Below are 27,179 nucleotides of genomic sequence, written 5' to 3'. Positions count from 1 at the left end.
AAATGGATTTTATTCTGTTTCATAGTAATTGCACTCATATTTCAGTGCCCAAAGATAAATGACTCTTAAAATGAAAAAGTTTTGTGATGTCCTTAAATTTATTGTTGGATCCTGCCTAAACTTTGTGCTGCCAGGCTCTGACAGCTCTGGGGGTATGAGATGTCTGACAGGCAGCCTGTGTGTGGGACTGGCAGATTTGGACCTGTACTGCAATGGCTGAATTAAGAGTGTATCTCCCAGTGCCTTGGACTAATGGACCACCTCAGACCGCCAGCTAAATCAGCACCTGCTTGTTGGACATCCAAGACTAAATATCCAGATGTGCCATTGGTTCCTGTAATTTTAGTCAGTTGATATAAAATATGTTATATCACTTGATTGATGTACAGGCAGCTCTTGATTACAAATGGTCAGGATATTTGTGTTGCTATTTTATTAATCATGGAGACAAAGTTGGCCCTGTATATAGCCAGCTGCAGAACTGACATGGTTTATGAGCTCAGGTACCTCCTGGCTATATTGTTTCCAGAGTTATTTTACCTCTGGAAGCAATTTAGATACTTCCATGAAAAACCAGCTCAGATTTGCCAGCATGTTTAATCCAAAAACAGTGGAAAATCTATTGAAAAACCTCTTCACTGGCTTGGTCATTGGAAGGGTTGATTAAACCTGTTTTACCACTATCCCTGCAAGTTCTTTGGCTCATTTCATAGCACCATGTTACTTGAGTGTTCCCAGTCTCCCACTGCTGTGCATAATGGCTGATAGGTAATATTTTTTACAAGGTTTGCAGTGAAAGGGATATGTACCAGTCAAATCCACAGCTGTGGCTACCACAATGATTTTGTTTGTGAATATGAACTTGCTTAGCAAAATGTGAATAATGAATGCAAAAGTTTTTTTCTAATGAAGAGTCCTATACTCATGGAGAAGTTATGCACCTTTTTCAATAAATTAATTCACTGTTTTCAGTTTTACACTTTAATTGCCTTATAGTATGAAGTTATTAGCCTTTTGCGATATTCAGCAACCCGATCTGTTTTACAGAGTACTTCTAAGTTCCTACTGCCAAATATCTCACAGTTTTTTAGTGAAAAACTGTTCAAAATCATGTCACAGTGTGAGAGCTGACACAAGTGTGACATGTCAGACATGGATGACAGGGGAGAGCTATGGTTTGTTTTCCTCAGTGTTGGCCACAGGGATTAAAGCGATTTTCTTCCATTGCTATCTCATTCCATAGCTTCAGGTGGACCCAGTCTCTTTCTCATGACCTACTTGCACATGAATTTCTCTTGACTCAGTTAAGAAGATATAGCCATTGTGCAAAGAGGAGGCATCATCATGTAGCAAAACACTCAGAGAGTAACTAGGGATCAATAGAAGGGCAGTGGGATGTGGAGGAGAATAACAGCAACATGTCCTTGTCATATATAAAAGAAATTGTGTGTAATTTTCTCTTTACCAAAAGCCCTTCTTGATTTATAGAGATTATATCTACTTCATATTAATCTAAAATGGCTTGTGACAATGACTACATAGCAGGAGTTATATATGAGAGACAAAAATCTAGCCTACCACTGTTTTTTACCATGTCCTGCACTACATTTTTACACAACTACATCCATCACTATGGACCTTCAAAATTCCTGTCATTTTGCTGAAATCTGTCTGTTTCCAGTATTGTTTTCTTGGAGCATGCTGACTCTCAGAAGAAACACTTACACAAATATGTAGATAATTCAGGAAATGTCAGAAAGGGATAGCACTGAGAATGAGCCCTGGGATGTTTTTGGTCTGTTCCCAAGCTCTTAGACTTTTCTGCTTCTCTAGTAACATCACTTCATCTTTCTTTCCTGTACTTCAAAATGCAAAATACACATAGCCTTTTTTTCCTCTCAAACAGCCTAAGGCCTTATGTTATATGAGTCTAAGCCATCTTCACCTCTTGAAGTATTAACAAAATAGATTAGGCTATCATTCATATTTTATGTAGTTTGCATAGAGAACCATACATAATCCTGAAGTGCTCTCACTAAACCTATAAAGTATTTATAATAATGAAGAAATTATTCATTTGAGAGAGATGGAAGTGGTTTATATTGTGCATTAAATCCGAATCACATCAGTGTAGAAGTGAATTTGGCTTAAAACCTGTGCCTGCTTTCCCAGGGAGGGATGGAGAGAACAGGAACATGAAGGAAAATAATAGAACATCCACTCTCAGATATAGCTACAAGCCTTTTAATTTCAGGATTTTAGAATTTGGTTCTTATTTTAGATGTGATTTATTTACATAATATTAAAAGCATTACAAAATGTGTTGCAGAACATGTCCTCACACAAAGGCACAAAAAGACTTAATTAACCTTGGTCTTAGTTTTGTATCAAGATGCTGTACTGAATCCTACACTTCTTGTAATTGAATAAACAGAACCATAAGCACTTCTGCATGCTCACATTCTTGTGTAGTCCTCCTAGAAAGATCCCTCCTGAATTCCTGTAGTCTATGTCCACATCCTGTTGAGAGCTGTGGGAATTGTTTTGTTCCTTTGACAGTCTTTCTCATCTGGTTTTTCAACATCCATTAGAACGCTTAGTGAAAGGATGCAAAATCTGCCTCTTTCAAAGACATGGATAAAGAAAAGAATATTTAGCAGAAGTTGTGTCAATAACTTTTAAAAGTCTTGCATGTTTAAACTAACACAGACATGTATTTAAATCTCTGTGAGCACCAGAATTTGAGAAGGACGTCTGATCAGCTGTGTTCAGCATTTCTGTAAAGTTCGGGTCTTCTTGCTTTTGGTGTTACAGGCACACTTGGGACAGTTTCCTGAATGCTTGCTGTTGGAGCTGTTTCTTAAATCCCACAGAATTGCTGAAGTTTCACATGAAATTATTGAGATCTAAGAAGAAAACATTAAGGCTGTCCCAGACCTTTTAGCACCTTCAGAATCCTGCAGAATAGATGTGTAAATGCCATGGCACAAAAGGAGCCCTAGGTGAGCCCAAATTAGGGTCAGCTCCCAAACCTTGTAAGGACTGTCATTCACATCTTGGTACAATAATAAACATTCCAGGTAGCAGAGGACTATGCAAAAAGGGTTTGGTTTTTTTCACTGCTAATAAAACATCTAGCCGTTTATTACTGAATCTGGCTAAAATAGCATATTTTGGATTTCAGTGTCATTGAACTGCTACGGATTATATTTCAAGAAGGGTGGCAGTTTGGACATTAAAACTTTTTTTCTGTTCAGATTAATGGGAAAATGTCAGAGGTTTCCACCACACAGAGCACCTACATTTGCTGGACAACAGTCAATGAGCACAAACTGAAAAACAAGAAATTCTATCTGGACACCAGAAAACACTCTTTTTGTCTGTGGTCAGACACTGGCACACACTGCCTGGAGAAGCTGTGGAGTTTCCATCCATGGATATAGCCAAAACTCAACTGGATATGGTCCTGGACAGCCTGTTCCAGCTAGACTTGCTTGAGTGGGGAATTGGGCTGGGTGGCTTCAAAAGGTCCCTTTTACCTCCCAGCGATTCTCTCTAATGCTGTGTTGCTGGACTTTGTTTTGTCCTTTAAACAGTGCATCAGCCACATCTATAGTTAAGTAGTTGCAAAGCACAATTCGTGTTTTTCCTGCCCTTGCTTGGCCACTTAAGTTCATAAAAATGAAGGTATATTGAAAAAAAATACATCTTTTAACAATCACTATTCAACTAAAAATGTTATTTAGCAAATAGTAAGTACAAGGCAAAGTAATCATGTACTCAACATGTGTTTTCTACTTCTTCCTGGTGAATTTATTAAGCCGCTGTAAATGAGCCTTGGGATAGGGTGTCCCAGTCTGAGCAGATTAATCTTTGAAGGCTTCAGGACAATTAGGAGTTTTAGGAGAGACAGGTGGAGCAGAATGTATTGCCCTTACTTGGTTGTGAGTATTCAATAGGTGCAGGTACCTTTTTAGTCAGTGTTAGAGCTGATAGTGATCAAAAAGGAGGCAAGGAAAATTACCCTAGACAATTGGAAATATTAAGACTAGAATTTAAATAAGCCAAACAGATCAGAGAAGAAATGCAAGTGTTAGCTGCAAAGCATGTTTTATCTGTTAACAATGCCTAGCTGTTAAAATATAATGCTTTTCCTGAAGTTTGGGGTTTTTTCATTCTTTTGTAATTGTCTGGTATGTGAGGATTAGATTCCCAGGACACTAAATGTCCAAGAACTTATTTCTGGGAGTCCCCTGTGAAAGCAAGTAGTAACTAGTTAATCCATTAGTATAAAATTAGCAAATAAATTAATCCGTATTGCTACTTTACTTCTGTATCTGTCTGTATTCTAAAGGTAGTCACTTTGGTTATTTTAAAAACAAAATATAATTTTGATTTAGGTTATATTCCTGACATCTGGCTGTATTATTTTACAGGTCTTTTGTCAACTCATTCCCTCATTTCAGTCTGACAGTGTGGGGAATAGCAGTGTCTGACTCTGATGTATGTGTGTGTATGTGCTTCACTTGAAAAACATGATTTGGTATGTAAGTTTTCTGAGAGGATTGTCTTACAGGTAATTATGGAAATTTATTTCACTGTCAAGAACTTCCTTGTGAGTGCATCATTTGCAATGACAGGACTTTGTTTTATCTTGGAAAGTTCAATAAAATATTAGAAAGACGTGTTTTACCAGCACATTTATCCAAGAACATTGTATCTGGTATTTGCATAACTTTTCTTTATTCTCTGTACCAAATTTCTGCAAGCAGTTGGAAAATAATAGATCTGTTGTCCCTGTTATTCAGGAGCAGCAGAACAGAATACAAAAACCAAGTTACAGAATGTGCTAACTTGAACAATTCCTATGGCACACAAAGAAATTCATGAATCTTTTTAACTACTTGCTAGGACGTCTACCTATTATGTTGAAACACTTCTTAAAATGCTGCTGGTGTACTGTGTATTCTAACACAAAGTCACGCTGTTTGGTTGTTTGAAAAAATACCCACACCAAAACCAATGGAAAACCTCTGTTTGGAGATAGCAAAGTGCATTGACTGATTGTTAAAATAAATTGGCATTCTTCATTCCATCCCACAGAGGTAAGAGCAATGAGAAGACTGGTGTCTGTCTTTTTGCTGTAACTTATTTAACAGGACCTCATAACCCACATTCCAAGACTGCCCCTTTTGCAGGAGGGATAATTTAGAACAAGGGTATGACAAAGAACATTTAACCTGGTTACAAATGCGGTATTTAATCAGTGAACACCATGTTCCCATCCTGCAAGCAGTGATAACCATACTTGAATGGTGAAATTGGGAAATTCATGCTTTCAGTCCTAGGAATATTCAATTACTTAGCTATGTGGCTGCTGTCACATGCATAAGAATGCTGAAATTAGGAAATGGGCTACTCCAGGTTCAGTGCACTTTAAATAATTGGTCATAGAACAAAAAAGGTTCTGAAAATTGACCAAATTAATTGAGTTGATAGCAAATAATGGAACGTTTTGCCTATTACTGACCATTAGTTCTTCCCTTAAATTACTTGAATTAATACCAAGGAATCTCTTGATCTGACAATGCTTATTGATAAGTGTAGAGCATAGATTCTCTGACAGATACAGAGGAAGTTGCAAGTGAAAAGAGGAAGAGCAAAAATCCAGGTTCCCTGAGTAACTTAAACCAGATGTGGAGGGCTTTAACTTGAGCATTATGTCTTTAAGCCACTTGATATTTGGCAAAGAGCAGATACACAGTGGTCAAGTACTTGTGCTTCTGGAAGGCTTTTGATCTGTTTTTTAAAACATCACCTTGGCATAAAAAGGGAGAAAGCATCTTTCTCAGATGTAAGCACATGCTTTGAATGCTTCACTTCCTGTCCCACACCTGATAGCAGCCATTATAACCATCCTGACATTCAAATCCAACCATATGCATCATTTGTTTCCTGTGCAGTTTCAGCCACACTCTTCTCCCTTTCTATTATCTGTATTTCATAATTTCATTTGTGACACTAAAGTTTCTGAGACCTTTTCTAATACAGAATCTAGCAAATACAGTTGTGGCAGTTTTTGACCCTATTCATTTTCCTCAGTTACTTTTGCTTTTCTTCTTTCCTTTAGTTACTCTTGCTTTTCTTCTTTCCCTTCACCTTTCATTTTCACCCACACAAAATAGCTACTGCTGATTTTCTAAATAAAAAAATGTTTCTGGATAATCATTCTGTATGTGCTGAGTCCTCCTGCATATTTTACTGCTTTAATTTCATGTCTGTTGCTATGGAGCAGTGCAGGTTTGCTTGCCTCACTTGCCAGCACAGGCAGTTATTAAATCCTTGGTTCTGCGGGTCCCAGAGGAGCAGGGTGGGCTCTGGGGGGGATGCACATGCACATCTCACCCTCCAGAAGTGAGGACACCCTGTCTGGGTTCCAGCCCATGCCATCCTCAGAGCTTGTGCTGTGGAGTTGAGCCCAGAGGGACATCACCCTGCAGAAGTCTGGTGGTTGTAGCAGTCAGTAAGGGCTGGAAGGTGGCCAGCCTGCAAGGTTTGGGGGATGGTGGTGAGGGTGATACTGCTGAGGATCTGGCATTTGCAAAGCCCAGCCTCCCCCACAAACTCCAGGACATCTGGATTCTCATGGCCCCTTTGAATATTTCCTTCTAGTTCTAGACCCAGCATAGCAAGTAGATCCCATTGGTTGGAGCTCCTCTGTCTGGCATAAATCCCTCACCTTTTGTGATTCAGAGGAAGTGAAATTGGACTCTAATTGTCTCCTTAGACAACCTTCAGTAGCACATGGGGTCTGACTGTCTCTGGTCCTTGTGATTGGTTCCATTGCTTAAAGGACACAAAACAGCTTTAACAGGTGAACCTGCCATTTCCCTTCTAGGGGTTATAGGAACTATTTTGGAGGTGAGGGACATGTGAATTCATGGTCTTCATGAATAGAGCAGAAATGGCCCCTAAGTTATCTGACCTCCCAATCTGCAGTGTAGGGATTAATTATCTTTGCCTGCATGAGTGCACTAAGGTCCTGTTTTGTTTTAAAGGTGGTAGAATGAATGAATCCACTGTATCTGGTGTGTGACCTTTCTGACCAAATATTAAAGCATTTACTTGAGGAGTCACTTGTTATGTTGACTGAGAATGGGACTGAGGTTGGCTGAGACATGGAAGACTTCCACGTTTAGTCAGATGAATCTTACGCGCCTCTCCTGTGTCCTCATCAGGCCTCTGACACCTCTGCTCTTGGCTCTTACTGAAGTCAACCACAGTCTCTGTGACTTTTCTTTCTTTTTTTTTTTTTTTTTGTTTTTGGCTTCTTTCTTTTTTTAATGGAAAGGGAATTTCTTAAACGTTCAATTGTGGAAGAAAGTTTGTGCTTGAAGAGCACACAGGGACCTTCAAGTAGCTCTAATTAGATGGTTTTTCCTCTTCCATTCATCCCTGAAATGCTTAGGCACTCTCCATTTGTCTATTTTGTGAGGACTACTGCCCAAGCTGCCTAGCATTGCAAAGGGAGATTCTGAATCCCATTTTGTGCTATGGATTCGCAGAAATTAAGTGGTTTTAGTTAACTGAAGTTTAAAAGTTAACTAAAGTCCTAAAGTTAACTACAGCTAACTAAATACACTGAAGTAAGTGCTAGAGTTAACTAAATACACTGAAGTGAAATAAGTGCTCTGTAGTTTCTGAAAAATAATACTGGAATGTAATTATAATCTAAATATTTTAAGCAAAAGATGCTTAGAAAGGTAAAAAATATTAGCATAGCAGTACGTTTTTAAGTTAGATTTATATGTATTTTAGATTTAAACTTTTAATTTAAACAAATTTGTTTGAATTGCTGGGGAAGAACATGTTCATACACCCAAACATTTCTTGTAAACATGAATAAGCAAAATATAAGCTACAAGTAGTGCTTCAGCTTCAAAGCATTTCATAGTATGTAACACAGGTCTACAAATTCCTGATAAAGTGGCATAGAAAAACCGTCTGTGTCATTCTGTGTCATAAATTTTATAATCCAGCCCTTTCTAAAACATGATTTTAGATGTTGCTTAGTAGAGACATAGGCAATTAGTGGGTAGGCTGTGGCCTCTCGAAATAGATTTCTTTGTTCAGAAGACTCAGGCTGCAGCAAGTGCTCAGATGTCACAGCGAAAATGGAGGATCCAAAAAAGAAGCCAGCAAGTTGTAAAGAGCAATTGGCAAGTAAAAGCTGAAAGCCTGAGTCCTTCCTGTTCTACACAGTGACCTGCCCAGCTCTGCACTGGTGGCACAGGCCACCTGCAGTTCAGGGCATTGGGCAAAAGTCTGCAGTTACATACCTCCTTCCTTACAATAAATAAATAAATAAAAGGATGTCCTTGTTGCTTAGTTCAGGAAATGGAAAAGGAGCTTCGATTTAGATGTCTTTGTGTGCCTTTTGGAGGATGGACTATGGCACGAAGTAGAGGAGTGCCCTAATACAGAGCCGCCGGGCAGGCTGAGGGGATGTGGCGTGGCTGCTCCCAGGGAAGCTGCTCCACTTTCATGCCGTTCCTCTTTTACTGGGGGTTCAGAGCTGAACTCCCAGCAGGCACACGGTAACTCCTTTGTCTCTCTCTCCCTGGCCCGTTAATTGCACTGCTGTTGCTGCAGACACACAGAAAGTGGGACGGCCACTGTCACAGGCAGATCGTGGCCTAAGGATGCCCGCGGCCTCCAGCTTAACCTCGCTCTTGGTCCAGGAGAGCCACTGCTCTGACTGCAGGTCACAGGGAGCAGGGGACCGGGTGTGGGGCTGCTGCAGGGACTGCCGGGGATGCTGCACAGGATGACATCCCTGCCACACAATACATCTTTTAGACCCAAATGCCTTTTGATAGAAATGAAGGTCTCCGGGGGCTTGCAGGATGTGCTCCTGCATCAGGAAAAGGCAGCTGAGGGCCTGGCATAAGAAGGGCCCTGGGGTTTAGAGGTAGGTATTGAAGATGGCAATAGCTGTGATCTTCAGTAAAAACAATAAAATTCTTTTTGTATATTCAAGCAGGTTTGTTTGGGTTTTTTTCTCCATTACTAATCCAGAGTGGAATTTGAGCCAGAAAGGAGAAACCTATGTTATACACACTGCACACTCTTAAGTACTTGTTCTAAAATGTATGTGAGGTCAATATAGAACATGCCTTGAAATTTGTGTATTTACTGCAGTGAGTTTTCTGTGCCTTGTGTTTGCTTTCTGTGGGTTTCAGCCCACTTGTGCATGAGAAAGAGTCCATTATGAATCTTCCCTTAGGAATTTTTTTTTTTTTTTTTGTCCTCTGCTTTTAAATTACAATCTGTATTATTTATGCCAATGTTTAAAATAGCTTCCTAGCTTTCCCCGGTTAAAGTACTCTGAACCTATTCCAGATACATTTTCCTATGCACAGCTCCCACTCACCATGAGTTTTTATTTCAAGTAATTTTTCATGAAATAACATGCATTACAGCCAGAACCCTGTGTTGCTGTTACATAGTTTTCTTTACACTTTTCCAGCTATATTCCCCCTCCCATGATAAACTGTGTTGTCATTATGCATTTTTATCTTAGAATAAACAAATTGCATTCCCTTAATCTCCCTTCATAAACAGAACCCTCTCATGCTGTTATCATTATTGTTGACCTTTTTTGGAATTTCTCCAGGTTATTAATGCATTTTTAATGAGATTCATGGGATTTAAAGTGTTTTCTGAGCAGTGTTTACTCGGGAATTGATAGATTATTTCCTTTTCTGGTTTTTTTTTTTCATCCCCTATTGCTTTTTTGTCTGACATCTTACTATGTTAAAAGCAGAGCTATGCAAACAATTGATTTGGGGGTTGCTGCCAAATCAAAACATTTAAGAAAATCTTTGTTTCAAACTGAACAAAGGCCTTATTCAGTCTAAAATATTTTGAATTTTGGGGGATTTATTTTTATGTCTTACCCCATTTTTAAAAGAAGAAAGGCATTTATTAGCTTTCATAATTAAAGCATCATTTCAAACAGAAAGTAGAAAAATCTGATTTTATATTTTTCTGGCCATGTTTGACTTAAATATCAAGACTTAAAGATCAGTTTGACTTAAAGATCAGTGTTCTCTGATCTTGTTTTTTTTGGTGACCAAATTACTACCTAAAATATTTATTTCCCTCAGAGTTATTATTTCAAGTACTTTTGAGCAGTATTGAGTGGATCAATCAATATGTTCCTTGTGTTTATATATCTGTATTTATGCATAGGAATGGAAAGCTAAATTAATGTCTTTATTTTAGTCATGCCAGTCTCACTTGATTTCACTGTCGTTTCAAGGCTTTGGTGAGTGGGTGGTGGCTGGGCTCAGAAAGGGAAGGTCACGCATAAACAACTATCAGATTTTTGCAGATAGTGGTGTCATTTTAAACATCTGGCCTATTTAAGCAGTGGTATTTTACTTGTTTTTATGTATGTAGATATCTAAATCCCAATGAAGCTGTGCTTTAGATATCTTCACTCTGTTTTGGTTGTCCCTTGAAGTTAAAAATTCTGAGCTTGGGAAGAGCCTAGGAGAAAGGAAAAATGCATGTCCAGTCCGTGTTCCAGTAAAGAAACTGCAATAATCACAAAACAAAACCCAGCAGCCAGAACAACTAGATAGAAGTGTCTCAACTTTGCTAAAGCTCTAGATTGCAGAGAACAGTTTTCTCGGCTGTGTTGTCTGTAGGGTGGAGCCTTCTGATGGAGGTGGGAGCTGTGGGAAATTCTGGCCTGTATGGATTTCACCCATGTAGCAGGAGTTAGTGAAGACAGGCATTCTAAACTACTAGGTGGTTTTATGGAGGAGCTGGAGAAGGGCATGACAAGCTGCAAGGATGGGGCCTCATCTCTTTATCAAGTTCTTATTGCTGCATGCTGTGTTCCTGGGGGTGTGATGGGGACATCATGTGCAGCATCCTCCCAGTTCAAAGCCTGGCTCTAAGAATCCCAGGTGGAGCCTTTCTTTTCCAAGAAAAGCAGACAGCATAAAAGCTGTCACTGGGTTTGTTTTGTGTGGATCCTGATTTATGTGGTGTAGTGTGAACCACCCACTCAGGTCTTTCGAAAGAGCCATCAAACCGTTCACCACTTTTTAGCTGACCTGCTTCTAGGCATGCACAGAAATGTGTTTGGCAGAGCTGAGAAGCTTTGCTGAGTGAGGCTGGTGGGAGGTGGTTCCCAGCTGAGATGGCACATAGGGAGAGCACCAGTTCCAAACCAGCCTCGTTTTGTACGTTCAGCCTCCAGCCACTGCAAGGTGGACATGGCTTCCCCAAGGACTCTGAAATGTACTGCCCTCAATGTGGCATATAAAAATAGCAAACCTGCTTTATAATAGTGTATTTTATATACACCGTTACATAAAATATATTTTAAAGAAATGAAAATTCTGCCAGGTTTGTCTCATATTTTGTGAGTATTACATTGTCTTGCTTCCATGCTGAGGCACTTCATTACAGGTCTGTGTTCCACCTTTCTTAGATTCTGTAAATAATAGGAAGCTGTTGGCTTTTGAAATCTGGGCAGGCTGAGTCTGTTTGCTAGAGCTGGTGGAATACAGCTTGACCACAAACCTGCAAGGATGAATAAGCTGAAAAAGCACAGGCTTCTTGTCTGTCATTTTTGCTTCTTAACAGTAAGAGTAGAAAAAAAAGGAGCAAATTATGGCAGTCATAACTTGAAATGCATTGGCCTCAGACTTACCTTGGATTTGTTACTGTAAAAAAATATAGTTTATGCAACCAATTGCGTAAGGTTTTACTGTTCTTTTCAACAGATGGCACTTGAACTTCATTAGTTTTTTGTAATAATTTCAACATGTGTGTTACAGTAAATATTTTATTAGCTTACAACAAATTTTGCTTTTCATCCTGGAATTGCAGGGTTGTTTCATCAGTTACCCCCCAGATATGTTTCTCCTTCCAGTGTTTTTCCCTTGCCTGTTGAAAACATGTCAAACTGATTTAAAATGTTTTATGCACATTGAAATGAAAACCATATGTCTTATATTAAGGGTGACTATGCAGAAGCTTTCACTTGAATCAGGTTTTGCATGCAATTTCACGCAGTTGCAGATGCACTGTGCCCTCCTCCTTGCACACAGAAACCAGATTTGGGAGAATCTGTTGTTGAAGGGGCCTCTGAAAGCCCTTTGTTAAACTTCTGCCACCAACGTGACGGGAGGGCTGGGATCTTTTCCCAGTCTGTGATGAAGTTTGCTGCCTCTCTGTGTACTGCTAGGTTATCCCTGCCAAAGATGACATTTTCCAGTTCCTAAAAATACTTCTGACCAGCCTATCCATTTCCCTTCAAACAGAGCAAATAGTACTGCCCGGTACATAAAAAAATCCCCTGAGGTGGTACTGCATGGTTGGTTAAAAAACATACTTGTCCATAGGTGGATTAAAGATATCATTTATAAAACTGTCAAATGCAAGTTTAGCATTACTTATAAAACTCCCAGTGTAGTTTTTGAACCTCCAGTCTCAATGTTTGTATTGAGGTTGGTGTAGGAAAGCAGCATCCTTCTGTCTCTGAGAACAAAGAGCCTTTTTGTTTGAACATGAAGATAAGTTCCCCAGACTGTTCCCTTCTGCTCCATGAGCATATGTTCCCCCTGACAAAGGTCACTTCAGGCTCAGAAGAGTGAAACTGTGGGAGTAGTTTTTAAGGTGTTAGAATGGCTCAAGCTCCATACAGAAGCACAAAAAAAATAATTAGGTCAGCCTGACTTCTGTATGAAAAACAGCCTTAACAATAAATAAAGCAGCAAAAAACTCCAACTTGTAATGCTCTTTGTCTGTTCCAACATCCGCTTTTGGCTTCTCTACAAATCAGTGAATTAGAAACAATTAAGAAAAACACAAGCCCAGATCATAGTGATATGCAGAATATGCATGATGGCTCTCAGCCAGTGTCAGTAATTATTTTGTAGTGACTGTGTTTTGAGAGAAGAGCTTGATTGATTGTGGTTTCACAGAATACATAAGTCACATTATGTATTCATGTTGAGATCTGCAATGCTTATAATTTGCATTTGTGTGGTTCAGATTACTACTAAAACTATAGTACTTAGATCAGAAAACTGCTTAATGAGATTAATTATTTGATAACAATCCTTCTTTCAAAGTAAAAAAATAAGCAAGAAAAATGAGCCAAAATCAAGATAAATAATAATTTGTAAAATTGCATTTTGATCCAAACACAGGGAAGCAAGATCTGTGTTGCAGTCCTTCCCAAAAGTCTGTCTGGTTTTGAGCTGCAAGTCTTCTTGCCCAACACATTTGAACAATTTATGGAGACACACACCCAAAGTTTTTCTCTACATCCCCTCTGACTGCGTCTCTGCCAGCTGCCCAAGATGCCAGCTGTCACTGGGCCAAGCGCACAGCTGAAATGTGACCACAGACCTGCTGCTGAGGGAGCACTGTCCAGCAGTTGGGTGGATGTCCACCAAAGAGTGGGAGTGATGGCTTCATTCATTGGCCAGTGCAGTGGGATAGGGAAGGGATGCCTGTTGCCTTAGGACTGAGGATGCCAGACACTGCTGTACCCAGTTTCTTGCCATTATTTGTGGAGCACAACTCACAAATGTGAGTTCAATGACTAAACCTTGTATAAAACCAGAGGGGTGATTCAGTACTAAAATCCAAGATTCACAGCAGAGAGAATGCCAGAAGTGCCCATCTCCCAGACTTAGTCACCTGCCTGTAGTCCTGGCTGTGCCCACGTGCATGCCTTGGATTCAGTGTGAACCTCCATACCAGAGCCAGACCATCTCTGTGAGTGCAGGCATCCAGCAGGTTTCATTCCTCTAAAATATGGGCAGTGCCAGTGCTACCAGTCTGTGCTGTGTCACACCTGAGCAGTTAGAGCTTGAGGAAAAGATCTGAGTCCAGTGCCCTCTTTAGACCAAAGGAGCCTAATTCTACACTAATCCTAAGAGTTCCTGAACCAATGCAACCTACTGGGCATCCTCAGCTTCCTCCCCTCTCATTATAGTGAAGAGAGTGACACTGGCAGAGGCAGAGCATGTGAGAGCAGCTTTTGTCACCCAGAGATTACAGCAGTCCACATGGAGGAGAGCTGTGACCTGCTCCTTGCTCTCAAGGTTACATCTGCTTTTACCCAGTTACTGTTCAGTGAGAAATTTAATAGTTAAGTCCAAAATAAGAGTCTCCCATACAATAATCCTAAGTCAAATAAATAATAAGTCAAAGGCCAGGGACTGGAACCAAAACCCACTGTCATCTAAGGTCTTTACACTTTGAATTCAGCACATTTCCCACAAGGAGACTTTGCTTCAAAATGGGTTGTTTTTAAGGGTGTTATCTGAAGAAAAGCCTGAAATGTTAAAGCAAAATTTCATTGCTTCTTTGCAGTTTTTGTTTGTTTTGTTTTTTTTTTTTTTTTACATTTGTGAGTGCATGTAAGCAGTGTGGTTTTCTTTCCTAGGTCGTTTGTGGTGTACAAAATCTTGCAGGAACAACCCCATATTAAATAGAAAAATAAAAGCAGTGTTAGTGCTTCCTGGAAATATACTGCTTATGCTGTTAAATATTGGCGCTAGAGATGTAGCTGGGAATTAAAGCTCTCAAGATAAATTGAGCCAAATCTCTCAAAAATATAGGTCCTTTCATTAGTGGGCATTACAACTGAATTCTCTCTACTTTTCTGGCTGCTTCTAGTGACCTTGCTGAATATTTTTTCACACAGTCAGGCCCAAGCTCTGGGGGTCTCAAAATCAAGCTATCTAGAGAGACAGCATGCCATTTATTCCTCATGTAACTGCACCAAAGTGGTTAATATGTGTGCATATTTTGGTCACTTTGCTGTATCACAAAGTGCTTTTGAAGGCAAGAAAGCTCAGCAAATTTAAATGCTTTACAATTTGAGGACAAGCTGTTTCTGTCAGCACTGGGTTTTTGGGGGTTTTTTTTACAGCTCTATTTTACTGGCTGTATGCAAAACCTACTTCAAGACTGATATACATATAAAGATATGCCATTTTTAAGGGTGTTATTTTAATAGTTAAGTCCAAAATAAGAGTCTCCCATACAATAATCCTAAGTCAAATAAATAATAAGTCAAAGGCCAGGGACTGGAACCAAAACCCACTGTCATCTAAGGTCTTTACACTTTGAATTCAGCACATTTCCCACAAGGAGACTTTGCTTCAAAATGGGTTGTTTTTAAGGGTGTTATCTGAAGAAAAGCCTGAAATGTTAAAGCAAAATTTCATTGCTTCTTTGCAGTTTTTGTTTGTTTTGTTTTTTTTTTTTTTTTACATTTGTGAGTGCATGTAAGCAGTGTGGTTTTCTTTCCTAGGTCGTTTGTGGTGTACAAAATCTTGCAGGAACAACCCCATATTAAATAGAAAAATAAAAGCAGTGTTAGTGCTTCCTGGAAATATACTGCTTATGCTGTTAAATATTGGTGCTAGAGATGTAGCTGGGAATTAAAGCTCTCAAGATAAATTGAGCCAAATCTCTCAAAAATATAGGTCCTTTCATTAGTGGGCATTACAACTGAATTCTCTCTACTTTTCTGGCTGCTTCTAGTGACCTTGCTGAATATTTTTTCACACAGTCAGGCCCAAGCTCTGGGGGTCTCAAAATCAAGCTATCTAGAGAGACAGCATGCCATTTATTCCTCATGTAACTGCACCAAAGTGGTTAATATGTGTGCATATTTTGGTCACTTTGCTGTATCACAAAGTGCTTTTGAAGGCAAGAAAGCTCAGCAAATTTAAATGCTTTACAATTTGAGGACAAGCTGTTTCTGTCAGCACTGGGTTTTTGGGGGTTTTTTTTACAGCTCTATTTTACTGGCTGTATGCAAAACCTACTTCAAGACTGATATACATATAAAGATATGCCATTTTTAAGGGTGTTATTTGAAGAAAAGCCTGAAATGTTAAAGCAAGATTTCATTGCTTCTCTGCAGCTTGTTTTGGTTTGGTTTGGTTTTTGTTTTGTTTTTGTTTTTTTACACTTTTTAGTGCATGTGAGCAGTGTGGTTTTCTTTCCTAGGTCGTTTCTGGTGTACAATATGTATCTTTTGACTCCATTAACATGACTATATGTATATGTATATGTATATGTATATGTATATGTATATGTATATGTATATGTGTGAACTCCAAATGACATACTGCTGAGGCTGGTGACTCAACGCGTAGCCTCTTTTGCAGGAAGGGGTAAGACGCTCCTTGTAAGAGGGAGCTGTACCGCCGTTGTCCTTGCCCTGTGGCTGGGCCAGGGCAGAGGATGCAGTTAAAGGTGAGGCTTTTCCCCGCCCTGCGCCGCTGGGATAAACACGCAGCCGTGCCAGCTGGAGGCGTACGGCCCTCGCACAGGCAGCTCCTTCTCCCGCTCCTCAATCCCGCCCCCAAATCTCTTACTGCATCAGATGCAGGATGGGAAACTTGCCCTTGAGACATTCGTAAGAGTCTCCCAGTTGATTCCCGTGCTGCGACAGGAGAGCGTGAGCTCCGCGAGCAGTGGTGGCAGATGCCACACGCGTGGTGGGACCGCGGTCTCGTCAGAGGCAGCCCCGCAGCTGGCACGGGCTCCCTTCTCTTCCCTCGGTGTCAGCCGAGCCCAGTGGCTGTCGCGATGCTGTCAGGGCAGCAAGGAGGGGAAAAGGCAGCGCAGGGAGTGATGCTGCCTGCAGATCGCTCTCAGCTCGGTGCCGCAGCCCACAGAGCGGTAAAGAGCGCTGGGCTCTGCGGGATTGCTCTCTTGCTTCTCAGATACCCATTCCCAGCAAAGAGCAACCCTGGAAAATGTGACGGTACTTGGTTGGCCATCCCTGTGCTGTTCCTCCCATTGCTCAGAGCAGTGCAGAGCTCTGCTCCATAGCGTGGGCGTGCTGCTCGGAGCCCGCTGCCGGGCGGGGGGAGGCCGGAGGACGGGCTGCCCGGCAGGGACACCGGGCTGTCTCCATGGGCTGGGACACTGATGGCTGCAGCCTGGAAGAATGTGAGTGAGTGAACTCCAAATGACATACTGCTGAAGCTGGTGACTCAACGTGTAGCATCTTTTGCAGGAAGGGGTAAGAGTCATTTTAAGTGAAAAGTCTCTGATTGGAACTAAACAAGTGTTACGGCCATTTAGGACAAAGGTACGTGGGGTTGAGAAATGTCAGTCTCTTTCATTGTTAGCACTAAATTAATGGGCTGTTCTGGTGCTTACATGTGTGAGTTTTTGCCATTACGTAGTCACAGTGACAAAAATGATCAAGAGTCATGCTTAGGAAGCTGTCAGCCTGGAGAATGGCATTAGGAGAATGAGAAACCGTGTTCAGCTCTTGCCTGCACTGCTGCTAGACGGAGAGTTTCACGTTTTGTTAAGATATTTGTAAGACAGAAGTCACGCCTACCCAGGAGAATATGTTGCAATGGATATTTTATGGATAGATGCCATGTTATTTTGCTCAGAGATGTCTACCAAATGGGAAAAGATGTTTTTCAGTCTCTGAATAACATTGCTGTCAATCTCTGCTACACACAAAACTGGCTTGAACACCATTTGTACACTTGGAACCATTACTAGCAGTGACCCCTTTAACTTATAAAATGTTCTCAAAGATCCTATAAATAGCCACATGCCTAATTTTAAACATAAGTAGTCTGCTCTGTGAAGTGTTAAGCTTGTGTGTAGCTGTTATTAGAACTGGGGCCAGAAAGGTTAGTTCACGCTTTGCAGACACAGTTCCTGGTCTCAGATGCAGTTCAGTCTTTCAGAAAGCTCTGCTGATGGTGTGGTTGTGGTTTCAGGCTCTGTTGGCTCTTACCAGCGGTGCCCAGCCCTGCAGCTCTTGGTGCTCCAAGCCGGGCAGGTCAGGGAGAGGCGATTGTTAAGCCTTGCTGCTCGGCGATGCTTTTGATAGCAAGATCTGATTATGATGTGATCTGCTTACCTAGAGGTGAACCTTGGCTAGGGCTCCTGCTCTCTGTGCCGCAGCCAGGACTTGCCTTGGGAAAGCTGCTGGTGTCCTGCAAGCACAGGGATGTTTTGGGGACCGGAACACCAGAGGTATGACATCTGCGTGAAGTGTTTACATGTTTGGGTCTTGTTTAGAAAAGTAGTTTTGGGTGTAGTGTGATACCAAGAGATTATTTGGAATGTACGTTAGTCTTGTAGATGGGGATATTTTGTTTATCAGGAAAACTGTTGCTTCTTGGAATGTCATGTCCCATGATCATTTTGCTTCCCAAGGAGAGGGTCACTCACATTTACATCTGTAAACATGATATAAATACTCTGTGAAACCAGGTGGCTTTGCTGCTTTCCTTCCTCCCCTTGCAAATTTGCGCACAGCTCTGATCTGGTTATGGGTGTGGTGGCTTGGGTCTGATTATCAGGGGCATTGTACTGGGTATGGAGCTGGTTAGAGGTGCTAGAACTGGGTCCCTGGGATCCCCTTTTGAAGAGCTAAGCTAAGCTTTGTATCTGAGTACTTTGAAATTGGGCTGAGGAGTATCCTGGGATGGGCTGATGCAGAGGCACAGAGAAATGGAGGCTGATCTCAGATGTCATGAGGTAGGGAAAGTACTGGGTTAAATCCATTCACACCTTATCCTAAGGCCAGTTGTTAAGTGTTGCCCGATGGTAAGAATGGTTGCTGGCTGTCTCAGCCTCTTTAAGGCTGTGAAGCCAGGCTCTGACAAAACCTTTTCCCAGTCTCAGGTGTTCAGGGTGAAAGATGCACCTTTCACCATCAGCTCTGTGTAGAATTTAAGAGAGACTGAGGACTAGAAGGTCTAGCTGCAACAGATGATGGTGGCTCTAGCTGCATCTCTCCTGTGTGGAAAAGATAGCAAAAATGGCAGGTTTGCAACTGCTGGCCTGGGGATGTCTATCCATGGGATGACATCCAGAAATTCCCAGGTGAGAAATGCTGTGCTTGGTCAGCTGCTTAAAGGATGTTGGAGAGTTATTTGCATCCCCTCAGCTAAAGTCACCAATCATTACTGTGGCTGAACAGCATGAGACCTGGGTATGGCATAGGATGTTTGCCATTAGACTGAAAGATTGGAAAAAAAATTGCAGCTTTGGTGTGTTTTTCTTCCAGAGGATAAGACTTTCTTAGTACATCTATCTACTTTAGCAAAATGAAAGCAGTTTTCCTTTTATATGCCAGAGCTTGTGAAATAAAAGGTGTGATCCGTAGAAAATCAGTAATCAGATGACTTGGTACCTGAGAAGCACTTGAGACCTACATGTGATTACTGGATTATTTGAAGGTTATTAGAACTGCCTCACTATGCTTCTGTACCACATGAAAATCTCCATACGCGTGTAGATAAATATATAGATACACCATTAGCCTGTACAGGTTTATACCTATACATATGTACATTTATGTTATCTGGGAAAACAAAACAGAAGCAGCAAGCAGTGTTTCTGCATGGTTTGAAGCATAAGAAATACCCAGTTACAGTGGTGTGTTCCTAATCACTGTGCTCCTGAAGGAGCCACGTGAGCAGCCTCATTCGTCTGTCGATGTCTGTGAGAGAGCAAACAGGTTGTCACAGCAAGTGTTCCTGTCTGAGACCTAAAATGGCTTCTGTAGTGTGAGGGTTTTATGTCCAAATGGTTTTTTTCTGCTCTTGTTGAAGTGCCAGTTCTGAAGAAATGTGGAAAATCTGGAACAAATCCAGCTCTTGTCCCCAGGGATGTTTGAAAATCCATGCAACTTCTGAAATTCACCCAGAACAGACAAAGGAAGGATGCTTGTGATTCACTGTTATTTTGAAAACAATCTTTGAGTTATAATTTCCATCATGTTTTCACTCTTTCCTTTTCCTTTCCAGGCAGTGAAGCCGATTTTAGCTCTTCAAGCAGCACAGGCAGTATTTCAGCACCTGAAGTCCATATGTCGGCTGCTGGAAGCAAGAGATCTTCTTTTTCTCGCAAGTAAGCAAAGCAATTTTTTCCTGAATAGCTAGTGCAAAGATAGACTACTGTGTAAGGTCTTGCATTTTAAAACAATCAGGTTAACACAAGGCTCTTGGCTAGCACACTGGTAAGAACTGCAATATAAGAAAGAAAAGAAATGCTGTATTCAATGCACAAAAATTGTGAGTATGCCAGATCAGCCAGTTATTGTGGGGTTTTTTTTTGTTTATTCATGGCAAGTACGAGAAATAGAATCAGGTAAGATAGAAAAGGCATTGGCTGGAGTGGAGAGAGCTGGGTGTGTTAGTTAACAGTTAGTAAACCTAAACATTTTGGTCTTAACAATTTGTTTTATCCTGTCATATATTGCCAGCTGAGCTTGCACCTTTCCAGATCATGATCTTTTCTTTGTTGTTGTAAGAAGTAGACAGTATTGCCTTTGATGTTGGATTTTTTTTCTGAAATACCCTTGCCCAGCCTATAGGCAGGGTTTTTTTTAAAAAATTATATCATACTCATCTAAGTGACCCTTTCATGAAAGATTTCTGTAAGATTTCTCCCCGTCATCTGTGAATTGCCAGTTCAGGCAGCTTGAGAACGCAAGGGCATTTTGATGGAGCAGCGCACGTTGTGTTCTGCCCACGCAATCCCTGCTGGTTACATTTTGTGGAGCAGGAGGAAGGAGTTCACAGGGACAGGACTGGTTTCCTGCCCGTGGTGGAAGAGCTGGCAGGCAGGCTGGATGGCAGCAGGGTACCCGTGCCTGAGTCACACCAGCGTCCTGAAGGTCGCGATGTGCCCCGGCACGCTGAGGCTGTCAGAATGAGGCTTTGAGAGCACTTTCCTGTCTGTATCATGAGGCTCTTAGGAAAACAAACACTACTTGAGTTCCCTCTAGATTACATTCAACAAGTACAGTTACTGGCTGTGGGAAAAAATTATACTAAGTATAATATGAAGCCCTAAAATCACTTCAATTTCAGTAAAATTCTGTGTCATTTCATATACTACTGGACACTTTAATATAGCTTTAAACTAGAGCATACTGACATCCTGTATTGGGCAGAAGTCCTCTGTAATAAGGCTCCTTCAGATGCCCTGCTATGTTAAGCAAAGTCTCTGCAAGTTCTGCCACATACCAGAGTTAATGACACACTGTATGAAGTGGAAAGAGATATCTCCTTTGCAGTATGTTCTTTTTTAACTGTTCTTGCTACGAAACACTTCAGTGTTGTCACAAACCACAGTCCTGTACTTCATTGTAAAATAATTACAAAATCACCCAAACCACAGCAGTGTGATGAAGGTTCACAGCAGCCACTCAACCATCTGTTCCTTATAAACTGTTCCATTTGCTGAGAAGGGAAAAAACCAAGTGAAACAATTTAAAGAAGAGATGTTGCTTCATAATTCTGTGGTATTTGATTTTTTATTTTCAAGCCTTTTCTTTTGCAGGCTGGGTTTGCCTTTTTTATATTATTTTGTGTTTAGATTTTTCTTTTTTTTTTTTTTAAACCTGCCCTTTCATTACCATTTAGAAGAACAACTTCAATGGGAGAGTCAAGGTAGCAGTGCAGTAGTGTAGGCTGACAAACCAAGTGAGCAGGAAAGGGACACGTCCCAGGCAGCTGGCCTCAGAGCACTCCAGCCCTTGGGCAGCTGTCAGGCAGGGAGGATACCAATTGCTTTCAAGCACACACAGTTAACAGATTCTTTAATAAAGAATGGAAAGAGAAAGGTAAATATGTATGAGAAAAACTGGAAGAAAAAAAGAAAATATTGTGCATTCCTTTGTCTCTTTTAATACTATTTCAGCCTGCTCTCCATGGGGCTCAGACTATATCGAAGTGAATGAATAGCTGACCATGACAGATGAAGCACCCAGTATGCCAAAGGCAGAAGAGTGGCCCAAACAAAATCTGTTTTCATTGCACACTGTGATCCCTCAGGCTGCTTGCCGAGGAGCATGAAAGCAGTCTTACAGCAGCCCTCCATGCACAGGCACCGCTCTGCAGGCCTGGCCAGGGAAAGCTGGAGTGTGGTTCTTTTGGCATTTGTCCAGACCACAGGCCTCTCCTTACTTGACAGAGTCCAAGATTCAGGGAACGTGGATGATCTGATGGAGTCACTGGGAACTGTGCTGTCCACAGAGAGATGTAAAATGCCTGAGATTTCCTTAGAACACGTAATTCAGACTGAGAGTCCCCTGCCAGTGGAAGAATATGCAGTGCCTGATCATGTCAGAACTAAACTTTATTTCTTTCCAGCCACTCACAGTTATCTCTCTGGTTTATTGTTTAGAGAACTTTGTGTGTAAAATAAGACATATAATGGGTTGTGTGATGAGAATAATGCTTTCACCATTTTGGTTCTTCTCCAGTCGTGGTCCTTATGGTCGGAATAATGGATCCTTATCCTACAAGTCTGGAGCCAGTCCACCTGCTTCACATGGAAAGGATGCTTCATCAGCACTGTGCAAAAACCATCTGAGTCCTGCTAACATCCATCAGAGTTACCGGGCTTCTTCAGCCAGCAGCAGCAACTCAGGCTCATACAAAGGAAGTGACAGCAGTCCAGTGATGAGGCAAGTCTGTGTTTCAGCCTCCTGATGTTGGGTACATTGACACTCTCTGTAGTGTGGGATGAGCTGTTGGAGTTGCCATGCAGGTCATCTTGCTCCTCACCATAGTAATTATGCCTTATATAGGTAACTTAACAGTCAGCAAGGTTCTCCATACCATGTAAAAGCTGTATTGTTTCAGCACTGTAGAATTCAAGTTTACTTTAAGTCAAAGTCCTTTGCATTTGGTTTTCACTCCAAGGCAGGCTATTTCATGCCATCAGTTCTCATGAGGATTTACTGGTTTGTTTGTTGTAGGGTTCTTTTCACTTCAAAGAGATTTGGGTGGGGTAGTGTAGGAAACATGATACACTTGGGCGAAAATTCACCCCGCCTAGCCTTAGGCACCTCCCTAAGGAGTGCAATTTCCTGTATAGGAAAGAATACAGATACCTGCCAGAGCATGTGACACGTTGCAGAGAAGAAATGGCCACCATGCTGCTGCTGTTGCCCTCTCTCCCAGACAACTGAGCGGCCAAGCATGTAAGATGCACACCCAAAGCTAGACAGGATGAGTGCAAATGTCAGTGTGCTCAGCTTTATAAACCCTGTGTGGAGCTGAACTTAGTCCTTGGGCTGCATCGCCTGGCTGGCTGTAGATGGATGCCCTTGCCCTGCCTGTTCTTGGGCACACCACCCATTTGGGGTCAGGGGATGGCCAGGTACTTTAAAGTTAAAATGAAGTTAAAAGCGTCATTTGATGTAATGACACTGAAACCAAGTACAATAAATAGTAAATCTTGCACTGTACCTACAAATCATGTTTCCTCAAGTACTTTGATTTGCAAGATGAAGTAACTTGTGTGGACACTGAGGAGCCCCAGATGAGTCAAGTTTTGCATTTTTCATTCAACAGGATGTTTTTCATTCTGCCAGGACTTAAGAACTGTAAGAGTGATGTTATGTGATGGTTTGTTTTGGGTTTTTTCAGGCGATCAGGGAGATACAATTCTTGTGGTGACAATCACAGCATTAAGCCACAAAATCCAGAGCAGTATTTGACTCCTCTGCAGCAGAAAGAAGTGGCAGTAAGACATTTGAAAACCAAGCTGAAGGAATCTGAAAGCAAACTCAAAGAAAGGTAAACCTCACTTTAGAAATCAGTCAGAAAGATTTATTTGGGAACATTTAGGGGTGGGAATCCTGTGTGTTTTTACTCGTTTCTTGATCAATGAAGTTTCCATTAAGAAATTTGAAATACGATTAGTCTGGTTAGGTTGTTTTCAGGTTTCAGAGTGTACTAAGGGGATGCAAAACAATGAATTATTTAGAAATATAGTTGTCGCTTTTTCCTTCTTGGAACTTTCACAATAAAATACTTTTAAAGGACAACTTTTTACAAGTCTGATTTACATTGAGAGCTTTTATACATAGAACAGTTTCTGCCTGCCATCATGTGTTATCTTAGTGTCCTGTTCTACCTCTCTCAGTGAAGTAGAACTGCAAATGTCCCCCTTTTCCCCAGTGAAAGAAAAATTCATACCGAAACCACTGTGCCTATTTGTGTTTTTGTCACTTACATACTGAATTTTTCACAATAGCCCTTTGTGTGGATGCTGAGCAAAGAAGTGACAACATGCATTACACAGCAGCAGATGTCTCTTACTAAAACTGCACTCTGAGAGCTGGCTCTCCAGCACAGACAACCCAAGGGGTCACAAAGGGCTGTTTGAATGGAGCCCAAGACAGAGTTCCAGGGACCCTGTGCTCTTCCTCTGCATCAGCAAGGCCTGGAAATGACATAGGAGTGCCCTCTTCCCCACTTTCTCCCCATGTGCTTGCAGTAGCCTCTGGCTCCCTGCTGGGGAAAGTCAGACCTGAGCTCCCTGGCTGTCCGAGGCCAGCTTTGGCTCTGGCTGGCTGTGACAAGCTGCTGGCAGGCACTAGGGATGCATCCAGGAAGCTGTTTCCTATTTGCTCCAGGGTGAGGCAGTAGGGGAGATTTTAAGCACTACAGTTGGTTAGATGTGACCTAGAGGTCACCACTTGTGCCTCAGATTGCCCAGGATCATGGCACAGCCCATAAGGCTGCTGGTTTTGTGGGGAGGTCAGTGACTCCCATTAGCAATCAGCTGGCATATCTTGGCTCTCTCAGAGGTGGTCACAAATGGCACCTGGAGAAATTTGTTTCCTTCTTGGAGCATCTCAGCAGCAGAGCCATCACTGTGTGGTGGGGGCCTCATGTTGACTTTAACTGAGCAGTCAGCAGAAGTGTTACATCATTTTTATTTTGCCACAGGGAAACAGAAATAGAGGAGCTTAAAGCTCAGCTGGGACGGATGAGGGAAGACTGGATTGAAGAAGAATGCAATCGTGTGGAGGCAGAGCTGGCCTTAAAGGAAGCAAGAAGCGAAATTAAACAACTCAAGCAGGTTATTGAAAGCATGAAAAACAGCTTGGCTGAGAAAGACAAAAAAATTCAGAAATACTTCATAGACATAAACATTCAAAACAAGAAACTGGAATCTTTGCTGCAGAGCATGGAGATGGCTCAGAACCACTCTGTGAGGGATGAGCAGTGCCTGGAGTACACGAGCGACTCAGAGGGGAAGCTGTTATCATTGTGTGCCACCCTGCCAGACAGCCCCATCACAGAGGACCAAGGTCTGGAGGAGGTGGCAGACAGTGATCTGCTTCTTAGTGAGGACAGAGCTAACGGGAGTGACTCATCTGGAGAGAGTTTGCCCACCACAACCTCTGAGTTGAGTGATCCAGCTCCTTTCAGTACTGCTGTAAATGAAGAGATGCTTGAAATCATTCTGGATGGAAAACTAACTTATTGCCAGGAAGAAGAAAAAAGCAACATGATGGTGGAACAGGCCATCCAGACTGACGTGGTGCCATATAGCTTGGATGTGGAGCAGCTCATTCAAAACATCTTCAGAGCTCAAGACACCTGTCCTCTAAGCCCACCTTCTTCACTGAAGGAACTGGGTGAATTTTCTCTTGGAAGCTTCAGTGATTCTGGTATCATAGTGGACTTAACTCCAAGTGATCCCAATTCTGCCATCCTTTTGTCTCCTATGGAGTCTCCATGCAGGAAGGTGGAGCACAGAGTTAATGAAAACCGTTTCATGAAAGAACTTGATTTTACAGAAACCCATGATGATGAAGCATGTTATGAGTATGTTAATACAGGAATAAAGAGGAGATACTGGAGCAGCAGTCTCCTTGGGGATCTTCTGGCTGTAGCAGCCCCTGTTGTACCAACTATTGTGTGGGCTTTGAGTACTCAGAGAGGAGGAACAGATCCTATTTACAATATTGGAGCATTGCTTCGTGGTTGCTGCCTGGTGGCCCTGCACTCCTTACGCCGAACACCCTTCAATATCAAAACCTAAAGTCTACTCTGTCCCTGGGCACCAACTGGCTGAGGCAGAGAGAAAGAGGGATGAGATAGATCATAAAAGTTTACTGTATATTCTGGCAGAGTCCATAATTTGCTTTTGACTATTTGATTTGCACTATAAATCAGTTAAAAACATGTTCCTTGTTTCAAAATTAAGAAAAATAAGCTGAACCTCATACTTCCACAAGATGTTTTTAACAGTACTGCTGCTTACAGAAATAGTCCTCCTGCCCCCAGGCATCATGTCCCTCCCCCGTGTTGGTGACTTTCTGGTGCCAGCACATCTGCACAGTGAACATAACCAGAGAAGTAGGAATTCAACCCTAGTGCTCTTTCATGTTCCACCACTGAGCTAGGATTAAGCTCAGTCACTCTCTCTGGATGGTTCACTGAGCAAATGTACAAGCACTGGCTTTGCACTGGCTCAAGGGTGGTGCGAGATGCACAAGGGAACAAGTGGCTGGGGAAAGGTGGGGTATTTCTCTAGACAGCACTAACCTTCCCTTAGGGTATCACACCTGTGCTCCAGAAAGCATGCTAGCGCTTTCCATTTGTTGTCCCAAGTGTCAATTCAATTTAGAGGTAAAACCCGTATTCCCCAGGCAGCTTCCAGCACATTGTTTGTGCCTGTCTCATGTAGTGCTCTTCTCAATTGTGCAATTGCTTGAGCATTTCACTGGTCTTGTGCATATACAGGGACTGTAACCAAAAATGTACATCGTTGGGAGTCTTAACACTTGTTACAATGATAAGTATAGGCGTGGATACACTTTGATTCTTAATGTTGTTTTAAAGTCTTTATGTATTGGAACCCGATAGTCTTTTGAGCCCTTTGAAATACTATGTATAAATGTATTGTGTTTTAACTTATTGTTTATTTAATTGCTTTATTGTAAATTACCTTTATAATCACAAGTTCAGTAAAGCATGATAGATATGTCAAACGTGTGAGTGTTTTACTGTAGAAAGATATAAAAATGTACCCCGTTCTAGCTGAGCTGTCAGGCACAGGCTAAGCTAGGGGAGGTACTTTATCAGGTACTGTTCCAGGAGATCAGAATTAGACTGAGAAAATGTGAATCCAGTTCCAAGTGTAAGCACTCACTGATTAAAGGCTCCAGCTGGGCTGCAGTTGCACACACAGCCCACTCTGCTGCCTCACACTGCCTTCACAGATGCAAGTGACCTAATCTTTAACCCAGTGCAATCATCTGGAAACCTGTAACTCCTCAGCACTGCAATCCCAGAACAATACCAGTCTTTCTAGCATTTAACCCA

The 27,179-nt window shown here is 41.6% G+C and overlaps 1 protein-coding gene across 1 annotated transcript in view; it reads left to right on the top strand.

Moving 5' to 3' along the window:
- SYBU (syntabulin) overlaps positions 1-26,845 on the top strand; it is a 40,794-nt gene extending 13,949 nt beyond the window's left edge. Inside the window, exons 4-7 of the mRNA XM_041470755.1 lie at positions 19,848-19,950; positions 22,313-22,516; positions 23,484-23,633; positions 24,792-26,845. Coding sequence (XP_041326689.1) covers positions 19,848-19,950; positions 22,313-22,516; positions 23,484-23,633; positions 24,792-25,893 — 1,559 coding nt within the window. The 3' untranslated portion in view covers positions 25,894-26,845. The remainder of the gene's footprint in view (positions 1-19,847; positions 19,951-22,312; positions 22,517-23,483; positions 23,634-24,791) is intronic.
- The last annotated feature ends 334 nt before the right edge of the window (positions 26,846-27,179 follow it).

Source organism: Pyrgilauda ruficollis, unplaced genomic scaffold (assembly GCF_017590135.1).
Source record: "Pyrgilauda ruficollis isolate IOZ18807 unplaced genomic scaffold, ASM1759013v1 scaffold25, whole genome shotgun sequence".
In the NCBI taxonomy this organism is placed as follows: Eukaryota; Metazoa; Chordata; class Aves; order Passeriformes; family Passeridae; genus Pyrgilauda; species Pyrgilauda ruficollis.
This window is presented reverse-complemented; position numbering and strand designations above follow the sequence as displayed.